This window comes from Hibiscus syriacus, unplaced genomic scaffold, assembly GCF_006381635.1.
Source record: "Hibiscus syriacus cultivar Baekdansim isolate YM2019G1 unplaced genomic scaffold, ASM638163v2 tig00002840_pilon, whole genome shotgun sequence".
Lineage (NCBI taxonomy): Eukaryota > Viridiplantae > Streptophyta > Magnoliopsida > Malvales > Malvaceae > Hibiscus > Hibiscus syriacus.
Genome location: NW_024061947.1, coordinates 3,845,034 through 3,863,264, shown reverse-complemented (window position 1 = coordinate 3,863,264; position 18,231 = coordinate 3,845,034). Strand labels below are relative to the sequence as shown.

General features: G+C 34.3%; 1 protein-coding gene across 2 annotated transcripts; it reads left to right on the top strand.

Moving 5' to 3' along the window:
* The first annotated feature begins 14,146 nt into the window (after nucleotides 1–14,146).
* LOC120155219 (DEAD-box ATP-dependent RNA helicase 37-like) lies at nucleotides 14,147–17,322 on the top strand. Of its 2 annotated transcripts, XM_039166799.1 has the most exons (7): nucleotides 14,147–14,162; nucleotides 14,303–15,193; nucleotides 15,277–15,360; nucleotides 15,613–15,855; nucleotides 15,980–16,147; nucleotides 16,352–16,465; nucleotides 16,705–17,196. In XM_039166799.1, the coding sequence occupies exons 2-7, from the start codon at nucleotides 14,420–14,422 to the stop codon at nucleotides 17,194–17,196; spliced, it is 1,875 nt and encodes a 624-aa protein (XP_039022730.1). In that variant the 5' UTR covers nucleotides 14,147–14,162; nucleotides 14,303–14,419. The 2 variants fall into 2 exon arrangements, with proteins under 2 accessions (XP_039022730.1, XP_039022735.1); XM_039166804.1 differs by lacking the exon at nucleotides 14,147–14,162 and having other exon boundaries at nucleotides 14,420–15,193; nucleotides 16,705–17,322.
* The last annotated feature ends 909 nt before the right edge of the window (nucleotides 17,323–18,231 follow it).

Here is an 18,231-nt window from a genome sequence, read left to right as displayed (position 1 = left end):
TTCTTCTAATAACTCATCATAAGATAAATCATCTAATTCAGATGAGTTAGAGGTTATCTTAGAATCTTCCCCGAATGCCATCAAGCACAAGTTTGCTACTTCTTGTTCCTCTTCATCGGAACCCTCTTCATTGCTCCATATAGCCACATGAGCCTTGTGCTTATTCTTTCATTTCTTTTCAATTGTGGGCAATCATATTTGACATGCCTCGGTTTTTTGCATTCATAGCAAATGATAGGGTCCTTCTCTTTTGGTTCATTTTTGAGGCCTTCATTTCGTTTGAATTTTCTTTCTCTGTAAAGTCTCATCATTTTTCTGAACTGTTTGGCAAACAATGACATTTCCTTGTCATTGTCATCTTCATCCGAATCACTCTCATTTTTTATGGATTTGAGAGCAACTTCTATGTTTTACTTCTTCTCCTTCTCCTTTGGTGTCTCGTCAATCTTATCGAGGCCCACCTCATCTTCAAGCATCATTTCATGAGTGAGGAGGGAACCGATTAGCTCTTCAAGAGTTAAGGACTTTAGGTTCTTAGCCTCGATGATTGCAGTCTTCTTGGATTGCCATGATTTTGGAAGTGAGTAAACTAACTTCCTAACAAGCTTTTCGTTTGGAATGATCTCTCCATATGATTTAAGACCATTGACAATCGTTGAGAATCTATCCGTCATAGCTTTGATATCTTCATTTGGTTTCATCCTGAAATTTTCATAGCTATGTGTTAGAAGACTAATTTTATATTCTTTTACCTCGTCGGTGCCTTCATGAATGACTTGTATTTTATCACATATTTCTTTGGCGGTTGTACAAGATGAAATTCTTCCATATTCATCTGGTCCAAGAGCACAAAATATGATATGGATTGCTTTGGAGTTGAGCTGGAACATTCTTGTCTCTCATTTACTCCACAATCTTGGATTATTGAGAGGCTTGATATATCTGTCTTCTACAACATTCCATGCTCCCATGTCACTAGCTTGAATGAAATACATCATCCTATTCTTTCAATAGGCATAGTTAGCTCCATTGAAGAAAGGAGGCTTATTGACGGGCATCGAATCGAGAATGAAGTCGACATTTGAAGTAGAGGCCATTGATGACTTGATAATTGATATAACTCTTCCCGAATCGACTCAAGATGCGATTAAACCTTCAAATGAGTGAGGCTCTGATACCAATTGTTGAGTTAATCGATCGACGGAATCGGCCAAGAGGGGGTGAATTGGAAATTAAAATTTTGGTGGAAGCTTTTGCAGAAAATTGAAAGTAATTGCACAGCGATTTAGAGTGGTTCGACTTTCTCAATCAAATTATACGTCCACTACCTTAGCTATCCACACTAAGGATTTTCCAACAAATTCACTAATTTGTTCTTTCTTTTGAGGCCAAAGAGATAACCTTACAACTCCCTCAAGAATATACCCCAATTCTTGAGAACACTTTTCTCAAAAAGAAGATTAGAAATTTGCAAACTTACAAGGAAATCCTCACAAGGTAGATTGTTTACACAATTCTAGAACAAAAAAAAGAACACTAAAAAATGAATACACTTGAGTACAAGTAGTGTTCTTGAAAGTAAAATGAATATTGAATGAAAAATAGGTTTGAAATGCTCAAACTTGAGGTTTGATGCTTTCTCTTTGATTCTCTCTTGATTCTTGTTGATTGTTGTTTCTAGTTGTTGATCAATGGCTTCTAAGCTTGTTTAAATACACCTTAAAATGATTATGAACGTTGGGGATGCTTAGTGGAGTCAATAGAGCCGTTTAAGTGTGAAAACAATTAATTAAATTCAGTTGGGAACGTCAGTGCATCGATGCATACCCATGGTGCATCGGTGCATCAGTGTAAAATTCAAATATTTTGACCTTTGGAACACTTAGTGCATCGGTGCACCAAGTGTGTATCGATGCATAAAATGCATTCGATGTTTTGAAACCAATTAATTAAATTCAGTTAGGAACGTCAGTGCATCGATGCATACCCATGGTGCATCGGTGCATCAGTGTAAAATTCAAATATTTTGACCGTTGGAACACTTAGTGCATCGGTGCACCAAGTGTGCATCGATGCATAAAATGCATTCGATGTTTTGAAAAAGCCTGAGTGCATCGATGCATGGTCTTGTGCATCGATGCATCAAATACATTCGATGTTCAATTTAATCCATGGTGCATCGATGCATGGATTGGTGCATCGGTGCATCACTTTGAAAAATTGATTTTAGACTTGATTTTGGTTCAAAATACTTTGTGAAAATTGTTTCAAAAATAGTTTAAGTATAAAACATAATTTTACACATTTAGTAAGGTTTAAAATTGCTCTTGAAAGACTTGGAGTAATAATTTGATATTCGATTAATTGAATCATATATACTTAGAAAATCATTTGTAAAATCTTAAAATTCATTTAAACTTAATTTGTTATATCGAAACATCAAAATGTTTTTAACAATCTTCCCCTTTTTGATATAACAAAACATTTGTGTTATTTTAAGATTTTCTAAAAATTTGAAATCAATTTTGAAAAATTACTCCCCCTTACTATAACACTTCGCTTCTCCCTTTTAACACTTAATATTTCTCCCCCTTTTTGTTAAATCAAAAAGATTTTAAAATGTTTTAAACAAGGTTTTAAAAAACATAGCCAATTGATTAAAAATATATATATAGTTTAAGCTGCTAAGATCACAATCAAAAGAGAGATTAGCCATTAGTTTCATAATCAATATTCATAAACAAATGTGAAATGACATAATTGGTCATAATGTAACTAGTATGTAATTGATGCAAAAATAAAATTAATAAACATTAAATTCATAATGAAAATTCAAACCAAATATATATAAATATTAAGTTCAAAAATCCATAAAACAACAAATAAGTTCAAAACATCCAACAACCATCAAGTTTAAACACCCAGAAACATCAAAATCAATCCAAGTTTGAAAATCTAAGAAAACATAACAAGGAAACAAATTCACTCCATAGGAGGATCGGGAGGAGGAGGATAATGAGCTCGAACTTCAAGAGTGAGAGCGTCCATACGTTTACGTATCTCCCGCTGAAACTCAATAATCTGAGACTCCATGGAGTCAAACCTCAGATCAAACGACTCCAAGAAGGATCGAAAATATGGTTGCATTTGATCTTCTTGCCGTGCCGGTTCCGGTGCAGGCTCATCGTCTGGAACGTGGTCGTCGATATCTTGCATAAGTTGTTGAAACTCAGGATCATCGTCAGCAGCTGGTGCGGGAAGAGGAGGAGGAGGAGCACTAGAAGTGCTAGGAGTAGCTCGTGAAGAGCTAGCTCCCGGGGTTTGCTTACTGGGTCGAAATACCCAAAGATCGGTTTCCTCGTCTTACTTCCAATCCGCTTTCTTTAAGGAAGTAAGATTGATTTGATTTTGGAGTGGGATAGGATTGTCGAGAGAGACGTCTAGACCGAGTTTGATAAAGAGGTTACTCAGAAGACATCCATAAATCAATGTTTCGACATGTTTTGAAGGAACAATGTTTATGATGTCCACTAGTTGACTAAAAATAATGTGGGGTAGATTTATTTTGATCTTATTTTTAATACAATGCATCCACCATAAATCCCTAGCACGAAGAGTGGAGTACCTACCTCCGGATGGTCTAAACCACCAAGAGATCATCAAATGAAGAAAACGATCGTGATGAGATCGTAGAGTACTAACACTAGAATTTGGAACATAAGGATATTCCACATTTTCAGTCTCATTATATGACCCATCATCATCTAACCCAATACGGAAATCTATAGTCTCGGGGTCAATATTAATATATTGGCCTAAAAGATAGGATCTAATGATTATAGTCCCACATTGAGTTTCGTTTTGAATACATACAACATTGGAATAGAAAATGCGGACTAACTATTGATAAACGATAGGTTTGAGCTGAAACATTTTATCAAATTTCCAAGCTTTAAGAATCAGAAGATATTCAAAGTCAATATCTATCATAGCTTGAAGAGATGGAATACGCTCTTCCCGGATTCTATAAGATTGAAAAGAATTTCTGTACCTAGAGTACAATTCGTCTCTACGACACTCAGGCATGTTAAAACAAGATCCTAATAGAGATAAAGATGGAGGAGGAACGAGATTAGGAGGTTGGTTTGAATGAGAATGACTTGATGAAGTTCTAGGGCGTTTGGGATTAGACATAGTTTAGGAATCGGAAAAAGGAATATAACCTGCATATTGAAACACATGTATGCAATTTAATCAATCCCAAAACTCAATTGAGTCCTCAATAATTCAAGGTTTTCTAAATCAAATCCTAATGGGCAAGGTTTTGAAAATAAATTTTGAAAAATCATAATATGTATATGAAAACAACATAATTAAATCAAAAGCATCAAATTTAAAAATTAAATTCTGAATTTCGAAATAAACTTTTGAAAATTTATAAGTTTTTGATGAAATTGGTTGTAAAATCTAGTTTAAAATCATCAAATACTCAATGCCCGATATAATGTTCATCATATAACTAATTAAAACTAGTCCTAAGATTAGAATATGATAAAATAGATGTTTTTAGAAAAATACATTGAAAATTTCAGATTTGAGAGGAATGAGATGTTGTGTTGCACGATTTAATGATAGTAGCAGGATATAGAGATGAAATATGAAAGATTTCCGATCAAACCCGAAGGATTTGGAGAAATTTTGAGAGTAGGAGAGGGAGAGGATGCGTACGGCTAAGAGAGTTTAGTTTTAGGGTTTGAAAAAAAAAGAAAATAAGCCTTATAAACCCTAAAATCCGACAGATGCATCGATGCATGCACATTCAAGGCGTGCATCGATGCACCTTCATGGTGTATCGATGCACATTCAAGGATGCATCGATGCACATTCAAGGATGCATCGATGCACTGTTAGGTGTATCGATGCATGAAGCACAAAAATGCCAAAAAAATCTGTTTTAAACACTCAAAATGCTAAATTAATTGGCTCTAGTGGTATTGGTAACTCATATATTGAAAATTAATCATATTCAATCAGTCAAATTAATCCTTAAACTACTTTTGAACATAAAATCAATTTTCATCAAGCAACATAAACTCCCCCTAACTAATAGCAAAGAATGCAATCAAAGATTATTATTATAAGCATTTTTCATTTATACTTAAAAGTGATAAGATTATTTTAAACACTAAGTGAAGATAGGTCAGTTAAACCTAATTCTCTCCTAAGTGTCCAAAATCTTTCTTTGTCTAAAGGTTTTGTAAAGATATCTTCTAATTGGTGCAAAGTATCAACAAATTCTAGAACTACATCTTCCTTAGCGACATGGTCTCTAATGAAGTGATGTCTAATTTCAATATGCTAGTTCTAGAGTGTTGGATGAGATTTTTAGTGAGACAAATAGCACTAGTATTGTCACACTTGATAAGAATGGTACCTACTTCAATTCCATAATCAAAAAGTTGTTGTTTCATCCATAAAACTTGTGCACAACAACTACCGGCTGAAATATATTCTGCTTCAGTGGTAGATAATGCGACATAATTTTGTTTCTTTGAAAACCAAGAAATCGACATATTTCCAAGGAATTGGCAAGTACCGAAGGTGCTTTTCCTATCTAATTTGCATCCTCCATAATCCACATCAGAGAAGGCATGCAAGCTAAAGCTAGAGTCTCTAGGATACCAAAGTCCTAAACTAGGAGTGCCTTTAAGGTATCTAAAGATCCTCTTAACAACTAGTAAATGTGATTCCTTAGGGCATGATTGAAATCTAACACATAAGCAAACACTAAACATAATATACGGTCTACTTGTAGTTAGATAAAGCAAAGAACCAATCGTTGACCTATATAATTTAACATCCACACATATACCTCTTTCATCTATGTCAAGCTTTGTCGATGAGCTCATTGGAGTGTTATGTGGCTTCCCATTTTCCAGTCCAAACTTCTTGAGCATATATTTGACGTACTTAGCTTGATTGATGAAGATGCCATCTTTTCTTTGCTTGATTTAGAGTCCCAAGAAAAATGAGAGCTCCCTCATCATGCTCATCTCGAATTCACTTTGCATTAGCTTAGAAAATTCTTGGCAAAGAACATCATTAGTAGAACCAAATATTATATCATCAACATAAGTTTGAACTACTAATAAATCTTTACCTTTATGCTTTAAAAACAATGTAGTGTCAACCTTCCCTTTTGAAAAACCTTTTTCAATTAAAAAATTTGACAATCTTTCATACCATGCTCTAGGAGCTTGTTTTAAACCATAAAGTGTTTTTGTCAATTTAAGAACATGATTTGGAAATTTTAAATCTTCAAAACCTGGAGGTTGTTCCACATACACTTCTTCCTTTATAAAACCATTTAAAAATGCACTTTTAACAACCATTTGGTATAATTTAAATTCATGAAAACATGCAAATGCTAATAACATTCTAATTGCTTCCATCCTAGCTACGAGAGCGTATGTTTCATCATAATCTATGCCTTCTTCTTGAGTATAGCCTTGAGCAACAAGTCTAGCCTTGTTTCTCACTATATTACCACTTTCATCAAGCTTATTCCTAAACACTCATCTAGTACCTACAATAGATTTATTACTAGGCCTTTCAACTAATGTCCATACTTTACTTTTCTCAAATTGATTTAACTCTTCTTGCATAGCCATAATCCAATGTTCATCTTTTAATGTTTCTTTAATATTCTTAGGCTCTATGCATGAGATAAATGCAACATAATTACAAATATTTCTAAGAGAAGATCGAGTTGTTACCCCTTTGGATGGATCACCTATAATCTCATCATCCTTGACATAGTTGTACTCTCCTGGGTAAGATACTTCCCTTTCTTCAATGGTTGGATTCTCGAGAGGATCTTGAGTTTCCTCATCTTTCGTTTCTTCCTTTGATGATGGTTCTCCAACGTCATGTTCAATGTCATTTATATTTATAATACCTACATCATCATTCAAACAAGAATCCTTCCTTGGAAGGGGATTATCATTGAAAACAACATGTATAGACTCTTCTACAACTAAAGTTCTTTTATTAAATACTCGAAAAGCTTTAGAATTTAAGGAATAACCCATAAAAATTCCTTCATCACTTTTAGCATCAAAGTTTCCAAGATTGTCTTTACCGTTGTTTAAAACAAAACATTTACATCCAAAGGATGAAAATAGCTAATGTTAGGCTTTTTATTTTTGAAAATTTCATATGGAGTTTTCTTTAAGATTGGCCTAATCATTACTCGATTTACAACATAACAAGCGGTATTTGTGGCTTCCGCCCAAAAATTTTTTGGCAAATTGTTTTCACAAAGCATGGTTCTAGCCATTTCTTCTAAAGTTCGATTTTTCCTCTCAACAACTCCATTTTGTTGAGGGGTTATAGGTTCTAAAAAATTATGACTAATACCATTAGAATTACAAAATCAATAAATCCAAGATTTTCAAATTCAGTTCCATGATCACTCCTAACACTAGTTATAGAGTAACCTTTTTCGTTTTGGATTACTTTTGAAAACGTGATGAATTTTTCTAATGCTTTAGTAATTAAGAATAGAACCCAAGTATATCTAGAATAGTCATCTACCAAGACAAATGCATATAGTTTTCCACCCAAGCTAGTAGTACTAGTTGGCCCAAAAAGATCTATAAGGATCAATTGTAATACTCTACTAGTTGATACATTATTAATGAATTTAAAAGAAAATCGCTTTTGTTTTCCTTTAGCACAAGCATCACAGATTTATCATTATCAAATTTAAGCTTAGGCAACCCTCTAACTAAATTTCCTTGAATTAGCCGTTGCAAAACACTCATACTAGCATATCCTAGTCTCCTATACCATAACCAACTATCATGCTCATCCTTAGCAACTAGGCATAAATTAGTCATATCAATAGAGTCTAAATGCACCATGTATATGTTTCCTATTCTATGACCAACAAGCATAATTCAATTAGATGCAATGTCAATAACTTTACAACCATTAGTTTCAAACATGACATTGAATCCTTTATCACATAATTGAATAATAATTAAGAGATTATGCTTTAATCCATTCACATATAAAACATTTTTAATTTGTATGGAAGAGGTATTACCTATGGTACCTATACCTTCGATGTGACCTTTTGAATTATCACCAAAAGTCACTTCTCCTCCATTTTTGGCGTTAAGCTCTATGAACCGGCTTTTGTCTCCGGTCATGTGTCTTGAGCATCCACTATCAAGGTACCATGAGTTTGAATTTGTTTCCCGTGCCTTGTAGCAATGCTCCTTTTCCTACAAACATAGATTAATTTCTAATTTTTGGTACCCAAATTCTTTTGGGTCCATATTCATTAGTTTCCAAAATCCTAGTCCCCTTAGGTATCCATTTGTGTAGGTTATCTTTATCTTTAGTAGTAATGAGTCCTTTAGGAACCCATATACTTCTAACGATTTTTCCATTAGAGGTTCTTCGGGGACCTCTATGATTGTAGTTTTGAAAACTTTTTCTAACAAAGTTGGATTTTGAATTTTCTCCATTTTCAAAACGTTTTATTCCAACTTTATCAAAAGAAGCTTTAAGATCATTAATTTTCTTTTGATGATCATCATTGACCTTTGAAAGTAAATTTTGCAAATCCGAATTTTTCTTTTCAAAATCTTCTAGTTTGATTTTACTTTCAAAATCATTGTTGGTCTTGGATATGAACTTTTTTTCATTTTTCAATTTTGAGACATCATTTTTATATTTTAAAAATAATTTCTCATAATCCGAAGCCAACCCATTATATTACTCTAATAACTCATCATAAGATAAATCATCTAATTCAGATGAGTTAGAGGTTACCTTAGAATCTTCCCCGAATGCCATCAAACACAACTTTGCTACTTATTGTTCCTCTTCATCGAAACCCTCTTCATCGCTCCATGTAGCCACATGAGCCTTGTGCTTATTCTTTGATTGACCATTTCTTTTCAATTGTGGGCAATCATACTTGACATGCCCCGACTTTTTGCATTCATAGCAAATGATAGGGTAATTATCTTTTGGTTCATTTTTTAGGCCTTCATTTCATTTGAATTTTCTTCCTCGGTAAGGTCTCATCATTTTTCTGAACCGTTTGGCAAACAATGCCATTTCCTCGTCATCTTCATCCGAATCACTCTCATCTTTTGTGGAATTGAGAGAAACTCCAATGTTTTTCTTCTTCTCATTCTCCTTTGGTGTCTCGTCAATCTTATCGAGGTCCACCTCATCTTCAAGAATCATTTCATGAGTGAGGAGGGAACCGATTAGCTCTTCAAGAGTTAAGGAATTTAGGTTCTTAGCCTCAATGATTGCAGTCTTCTTGGATTGCCATGATTTTGGAAGTGAGTAAACTAACTTCCTCACAAGCTTTTCATTTGGAATGATCTCTCCATATGATTTGAGTCTATTGACAATCGTTGAGAATCTATCCGTCATAGCTTTGATATCTTCATTTGGTTTCATCCTAAAATTTTCATAGCTATGTGTTAGAAGACTAATTTTAGATTATTTTACCTCGTCGGTGCCTTCATGTGTGACTTGTAGTTTATCTCATATATCTTTGGCGGTTGTACAAGATGAAACTCTTCCATATTCATCTGGTTCAAGAGCACAAAATATGATATTGATTGCTTTGGAGTTGACCTGGAACATTCTTGTCTCTCATTCACTCCACAATCTTGGATGAGTGAGAGGCTTGATATATCCGTCTTCTACAACATTCCATGCTCCCATGTCACTTGCTTGAATGAAATACATCATCCTATTCTTCCAATAGGCATAATTAGCTCTATTGAAGAAATGAGGCTTATTGACGGGCATCGAATCGAGACCGGAGTCGACATTTGAAGTAGAGGCCATTGATGACTTAACAATCGATGTAACTCTTCTCGAATCGACTCAAGAGGTGATGAAACCTTCAAATGAGTGAGGCTCTGATAGCAATTGTTGAGTTAATCGATCGACAGAATCAACCAAGAGGGGGTGAATTGGCAATTAAAATTTTGGTGGAAGCTTTTGCAGAAAATTGAAAGTAATCGCACAACGATTTAGAGTGGTTTGACTTTCTCAATCAAAGTCTACGTCCACTACCTTAGCTATCCACACTAAGGATTTTCCAACAAATTCACTAATTTGTTCTTTCTTTTGAGGCCAAAGAGATAACCTTACAACTCCCTCAAGAATATACCCCAATTCTTGAGAACGCTCTTTCTCAAAGAGAAGATTAGAAATTTGCAAACTTACAAGGAAATCCTCACAAGGTAGATTGTTTGCACAATTCTAGAACAAAGAAAAGAACACTAAAAAATGAATACACTTGAGTACAAGTAGTGTTCTTGAAAGCAAAATGAATATTGAATGAAAAATAGGCTTGAAATGTTCAAACTTGAGGTTTGATGCTTTCTCTTTGATTCTCTCTTGATTCTTGTTGATTGTTGTTTCTAGTTGTTGATCAATGGCTTCTAAGCTTGTTTAAATACACCTTAAAATGATTCTGAACGTTGGGGATGCTTAGTGGAGTCAATAGAGCCGTTTAAGTGTGAAAACAATTAATTAAATTCAGTTGGGAGCGTCAGTGCATCGATGCATACCCAAGGTGCATCAGTGTAAAATTCAAATATTTTGACCGTTGGAACACTTAGTGCATCAGTGCACCAAGTGTGCATCGATGCATAAAATACATTCGATGTTTTGAAAAAGCCTGAGTGCATCGATGCATGGTCTTGTGCATCGATGCATCAAATGCACTGAGTGCATCGGTGCATGGTATATGCATCGATGCATAAAATGCATTCGATGTTCAATTTAATCCATAGTGCATCGATGCATGGATTGGTGCATCGGTGCATTACTTTGAAAAATTAATTTTAGACTTGATTTTGGTTCAAAATACTTTGTGAAAATTGTTTCAAAAATAGTTTAAGTATAAAACATAATTTTACACATTTAGTAAGGTTTAAAATTGATCTTGAAATACTTAGAGTAATAATTTGATATTCGATTAATTGAATCGAATATACTTAGAAAATCATTTGTAAAATCTTAAAATTTATTTAAACTTAATTTGTTATATCGAAACATCAAAATGTTTTTAACACATATCATATCATATCATATCATATCATATCATATCATATCATATCATATCATATCATATCATATCATATCATATCATATCATATCATATCATATCATATCATATCATATCATATCATATCATATCATATCATATCATATCATATCACCCTAACATTCTAAATTCTAAATTCTTAATTTCTTAAATTATTTTACTTAAACAATCTAATTTATTTCTTTTAACTTCAAAATATTTTAAATATAATTATATTTATTTAATTTTATATTTAATTAATTTAATTTTTTAATTATATAATTTTAAAATTTATGAGTGAAGTAAGCATTATAAACTTTTAATTTTTTTAGTATTTTTCTATGTATTTTTCTTAAAAAATAATATAATTTAAAGAAAAAAATAAAATATAAATATAAATCAAGTATCCGTGACCCTAAAATATAGATAACCAGGTTTAATGGGTACACAAACTTAATGGGTTCGTGCCCTGGCTGATATTTTAGTACTCGAATATCCCGGGTACCCAAAAATGCAAATATCTGGATTTGAACACCCATAAAACTGACAATACAACTAAAATAGTTTTAATAAAGGCTTAATTAAAAGGGTAAATTACGTATTTATTACCTAAACTATCATTTTTGGTCTATTCTAGTATCTAAACTTTTAATTTTTTGAAAACCGTGCCTAAAGTTTAGTATTTGTTTCATTTACTCCTATTCAAAATTTAATGTTAAGTTTTGATTTTTTTTTAAGTTTAGGTACTAAAATAAATCAAAACTGACTGTTTAGGTACTGAGTGCGTTTTGTTTTTAATAGTGGGGTACTAACATGAAACAAAAATTAAACGTTAGGTATGATTTTGAAAATATTAGAAGTTTAGGAACTAGAATAGACCAAAACTAATAGTTTAGGTACTAAATGCATAGTTTACGCTAATTAAAAATAAGTGCCTAATCTATATTGCTTTCTTCCAAATAGGTTCTAAACTATATGGACGTTAAATTATAGGATGAATTACACGTTTAGTACCTAAACTATCAGTTTTGTTTCATTTTAGCACCTAGACTTTCAATTTTTAAAAATCATACATAATGTTTAGTTTTGCTTCATTTTAGTACACCTATTCAAAATTTAACGTTAAGTTTTGAAAAAATTTGAAAGTTTAGATACTAAAATGGACCAAAACTGATAGTTTAGATACTAAACACATTAAGTTTTTAACGGCAGAGTACTAAAATGAAACAATAGGTATGATTTTGAAAAAAAAAATTTAAAAGTTTAGGCACTAAAGGAGATTAAAACATATAATTTAGGTACCACCAAAGCCATATGTGCGACATGGGTCGATTCGGATTAGTCAAGGCGAAGCCTTGGAAACGAGAGGCAACAAAAGAAGGATATATAATTTAGGCAAATTTTTGTAATTTTTATTATAGAAAGTCGTTTGTTTTATTAAAAATAAAAATATCCAAAACTACAATGAAGATTTATAAACATAACATTAAACCTAAAATATAATCATGACATTTTCTTATTACCATCGAGACAAAAACTAGCCAACTAGATCACATAAGAACCAAAGAAAGAAAATGTTAAAAACCTAACAAAAAAACTCGAATAAAATAAAGATACAAACAAATCCAACTGCATCGGTAAATAAACTACAAAAGGGGATGAAGCTACTGAAAGATCACCGATAAATTGCAAATCAGAGTTAAACAATGTGAGAAAACTATCCACGAATACAAAAGGCGTATCCAAATCAATCCAAGGGTCTAAAGCAGGGAAGATATCATGATAACAAATAAGCGCCATCTTGATCAGTCGTGGCTATGTCAAATCCAACCCTGAGAAAAAAAGATAAACAAACACAACAACAAAACACCATAAACTACCAAAAGACAGAGAAAAACATGCCACAAAGGCAGAGATAAATGTGCCAGAAAGGCAGAGAACATATCACAAAGAGATATTTATTCTTATTAAAAAACTAAAAAAAAGATAACCAACGAACGACAACCAATATTAAAACCGGTGCCGCAACCAGTTAAACAAAATTAAAGAAGAAAAAATTGGATTGATTAATAAAATTAACATAAATTGTGAAAAAAAGAATAAAAAAGAAGAGGAAGAAAACGGCTAGAGTTTTAGAGATAAATGAATCTTTAACCTTTAATCAATCAATCTATTAATTATTTTTTAATTTATAAGCGATACTTTTGTATGTAATTATTTTTTTAAATTAAACCTTAAAGAAAACATTACATCACATTAAATTTATATATAATTTAAAATTTACACAATTCTAAAATTTTTCCTTCATATTATTTATCCGGGATAGAGATCCATCACCACTTAATAATAATTCTCAAATTAAACGACCTTGTAATTATAAGACACCGCCGCATGTTATGAATGACAACGGGTCGAGTTCGAGGTGAGTTTTGCTCGTCACATCCTCGAACTCGAAATTAATTCTCATCCCGACCTGATCCCCGACGAGTTTTTTATCGGGCACCTAGTCGGGGATTTGTTATCCCGTCCCCGAACTCAACCTGAAATATTATATCCGAACCCAAAAATATTTTATATATAATTAATATAAAAAGTATAAAATATTATATATATATAATTAATATAAAAATATAAAATATTATATATATATATATATATATATATATATAATCAGGGCGGAATACTTTGCCCCGAACCGAACCCGACCCGAAAAAATTCTCAAAAAAATCTCCGACCCGATATCATTTAACCAAACCCGACCCGAATTTGACTGAATTTTGGGCTTCCCGTCAGATTCGGGTCCATCCCTACCACATGTTAAGGAGAATCCTTTTAATTACGACGCAAGCCCCAAATTGGCTGGTCACCAAACGACCTTTTTTAGATTTTTGGATGCTTTAGATTTCTAGCTGAATGCAAACACCAAAGCAAAAGAAAAAGCATAGAAACTAGAAAGACCCGTAAAGTAAACAACACTAAAAAATCAAGGCATCCCATTTTTTCAGCTTCCTGAAGATATTTCAACCTGGTTTCTGCTGTTTCTCATCAGTTCTTGTGTTCTTTTGTTTTTGATTGATATTTTTCGTACTCTTCTTTTTCTAGAAATATTTGGTTCTTGTAGCTTCATTTTGTTTATTTGTCGACTCTGCTTGCATTTTCATTGTTAAGGTCTGATCTACAAGAAGGAGAATATAAAGAAGACTTTCTGGAGAATTTTAAAATTTGGGTTTTGTTCGATTAGGTTTTTGTTAGGATTTTTACGGTTTTCGTAGGTTTGGGGGAAATATGAGTACTTCATGGGCAGATTCTGTTGCAAAGTCTGCGTCTGAAACTGCTGTTTCAGACAACAATTCCTTACGTCGCCCAACACGAGCCACTTATGTTCCGCCCCACCTTCGTAACCGTCCTGCTTCCGACACACCTAACCTCTCAGGACCCAGTCCTGAGAGGACAAGTCTTAACGGAGCTTCTGGTGGGTCCCAATGGTCCCAGTCAAGCATGGGCGGCGGCGGCCTCGGTGGCAGGACTAATCACGAGATGGGGCGACAGAGTCAGGTGTATGGCTATGCTGGAGCTGGACGAGGCGGCGGCGGCCGTTGGAATAATAGAATTGGTGGCCGGAATAGGAGAGAAAAGGAAGTAAACCCTTTTGGGGACAGTGATGAAGCTGATGTTACGGACCATACATTTAATGAACAAGAGAATCCAGGGATCAATTTTGATGCATACGAGGATATTCCCGTGGAAACTAGTGGTGAAAACGTACCACCGCCTGTAAATACATTTACTGAGATAGATTTAGGGGAGCTATTGAATCAAAACATTAGGAGATGCAAGTATGTGAAACCGACTCCGGTTCAACGTCACGCCATTCCTATTGTATTGGGAGGAAGAGATTTGATGGCTTGTGCTCAAACAGGGTCTGGGAAGACAGCTGCTTTCTGCTTTCCGATTATTAGTGGAATTATGCGGGAGCAGTATGTGCAGAGACCGCGTGTAGCACGGACCGTTTACCCTCTTGCACTCATTCTATCTCCCACAAGGGAGCTTTCTTGTCAAGTGAGATTCTTATTCTTAGATCATTGATTTTTAAAGAATGGTTTAATGTCCCTTTTTTTTTCTGATGATTTTACAATTTTCAGATACACGACGAGGCAAAAAAGTTCTCCTACCAAACTGGTGTCAAGGTTGTAGTTGCCTATGGAGGGGCACCAATTAATCAACAGGTTGCTAGTGCCTCAAATTAATCATTCATTCTCTATGTTATTTGACATGCATAATTCTTAATTACTGTCTCATGCTCTGCAACATATATTTGTTCACGTCTGTTTTTAACACAATGAGTTGTTGATTTGTTACAAAACGTGTTGTAGTTTGCTTTCTTCTCTAGAGATTTCTGGCTTATCGGTCTCCTTACAGACCTCTATTTCTGAATACCTGATATTTTTATTCCCGCATACTAATACTTTATTTCTTAGTTGCGAGAGTTGGAGAGAGGAGTTGATATTCTAGTGGCAACTCCTGGGCGCTTGGTCGATTTGCTTGAGAGGGCTAGAGTGTCATTGCAGATGATAAGGTACTTGGCGCTTGATGAGGCAGATCGCATGCTTGATATGGGTTTTGAGCCACAAATCAGAAAGATAGTGGAACAAATGGGCATGCCTGATCGGGGCATGAGACGGACAATGTTGTTTAGTGCCACCTTTCCAATAGAGATACAGGTTGGTTATAACTGTTAAATAGGGTTTCTCTATTGAATTAACTTGATTGTGAATTTTCAATAATTAAAAGAAAGATTATCCAAATTGGATCGCATAATTCCTTTGTCAATTGCTAATTGTGCAGAGGCTTGCATCTGATTTTCTTTCAAATTACATATTCTTGGCTGTTGGGAGGGTTGGTTCTAGCACGGATTTGATTGTACAAAGGGTCGAATTTGTTCAAGAGTCTGACAAGAGAAGCCATCTCATGGATCTTCTGCATGCACAGAGAGAAAATGTAGCCCATAGCAAGGTAATGTGAGACTATCATGAATGGACTTGCTTATTGAAGTTCATTTATCCTTTGGATTAGAGTTAATTACTGGATATATTTGTTCATATATAATTAATTAATTACCATTCAGGATGCTGATTCTGCTCTGTCTAGTCAGATTTAATCTATATAGGTCGATGATATTTAAAAGTTGTTGATCGGTGTGTGTCTCTTACCTTGCAGCAAACTTTGACATTAGTTTTTGTGGAGACTAAGAAAGGAGCCGACTCATTGGAGCATTGGTTGTGCATTAATGGATTCCCAGCAACCATCATCCACGGTGATAGAACTCAACAGGTAATTGTTAAAAAGACATCTTCTAAAGTGAAGTAAGATTACATCTATTTGACTTAAAATTCAAGTATCTAAGGGGCTACTAACTTTCGTGTGTCTGATCAAGTCCCGATGTAAGAAGTTGCACTAGTCAGTAGGACAAGTTCTTTAGTTGAAATCTTGTCTGAGATGTGTTGCAATATGCTATATGCATTTAGCCTATTCTAGAAAGAATGTGTCTTTAAATAAATCCTGTTATGCAGGAAAGGGAACTAGCATTGAGATCTTTCAAGAGCGGAAAGACACCAATTTTAGTAGCAACTGACGTGGCTGCCCGTGGTCTCGATATACCTGATGTAGCTCACGTGGTTAACTTTGACCTTCCCAATGACATTGATGATTATGTTCATCGGATTGGAAGGACAGGTCGGGCTGGTAAAACAGGATTGGCAACAGCTTTCTTTAATGAAGGCAAATCGTCACTGGCTAGGCCACTAGCTGAGCTAATGCAAGAAGCAAGTCAAGAGGTTCCTGCATGGCTCACCCGATATGCATCTCGAGCTCATTATGGTGGTAGCAAAACCCGGCGATATGGAGGAGGGCGTTTTGGTGGGCGTGATTTCAGGAGGGAGGGTTCATATGGTAGGAATCTGGATCACTACGGCTTAGTTGGAGGGAATGGTAGCAGTGCATATAAAGTTCCTGGGAATTATGGTGGAGGATATGCCCCGGGGGTGGCAAGTGCATGGGATTAGACCTCCCTTTATACTGAATTATATTTTTTTTTCGTATTTCACTCGATTATATGTGTATATTCTGTCAGATTTCAAGGATTATTCTCACTGTTTTCACAGTTTACATTTGCATCTGGGTCCATCCACTAGGAAACTAGCCGTTTAGCCAGTCGGCTGATTACTGATATATGAAATCTTGGGCTTGGGTGCATCGTCTGCACTTCCGCATGCTCCTTTTAGCGATATGACGCATTATTAACGTGAAAGCAAAACATACATTTCTTCTCTTTTTCTCCCCTCGTATCTGGGGGGTTATGCTACGTGGTGACCTAACCTAAAGTTAGTTTGTGATAGATTTTAAGATATTACAATATTCAACCTAAAATATTATAACAACTGAGAATGTTATGTTATATATTTACTCTAAAAATTATACAATTTACAACCTTGTTATAATAACTGTAATGTTTTTTAATTCAATCTAATAAATATTGGATGGAACGCGTTAAGATCGAAGAACACGGAAAATCTTTAACGTAAAAAGTCATGCCGTCTCACATTTGCTGCATTCTTTTGACACTAAACTAAATACACGAGTATTTCACATCAACTTTAGCAGAAAATGGATGATCCTGCCGCTCTTTATCGAGTTGGCTCTTTTATTTAGTTTAATCATGCTATACATTTACTTTATATTAAAAAGAACGATGCAAGTTCAAATATGAAAGTTCATATGATAATACAATAATCTATTTAATAGTTGAATAACTAGAACCGTGGGCACTTTTTCATTTTTACATGAAAGGACAGTTCCTCTTGGTCTCTTGAGAGTTGTGAATCTAAAGAAAACTCATGTAATAAGCCCAGTATGTGGATTGGCATCTTCACATGGAGATATGTAATGGAATCTCCGAAGCTCGTCCAATGTCCATCAAAGCTGAAATGACTTTGTGACCATTACTTTCAATTTTCTCACAAATAATGTAAGAAAGGAGAAAAAAGGAACCAAAATAAAAGAATGTTATTACTTGGAGACCAAAATGAAACATGAAACTT

What these genes read in the sequence shown, in the direction of transcription:
- LOC120155219 (XM_039166804.1), top strand. Translation starts at nt 14,420, where the DNA reads ATGAGTACTTCATGGGCAGATTCTGTTGCAAAGTCTGCGTCTGAAACT. An exon ending in CAAGGGAGCTTTCTTGTCAA is followed by an intron (nt 15,194 to 15,276) that starts GTGAGATTCTTA and finishes TACAATTTTCAG; the next exon opens with ATACACGACGAGGCAAAAAA. An exon ending in CCTTTCCAATAGAGATACAG is followed by an intron (nt 15,856 to 15,979) that starts GTTGGTTATAAC and finishes CTAATTGTGCAG; the next exon opens with AGGCTTGCATCTGATTTTCT.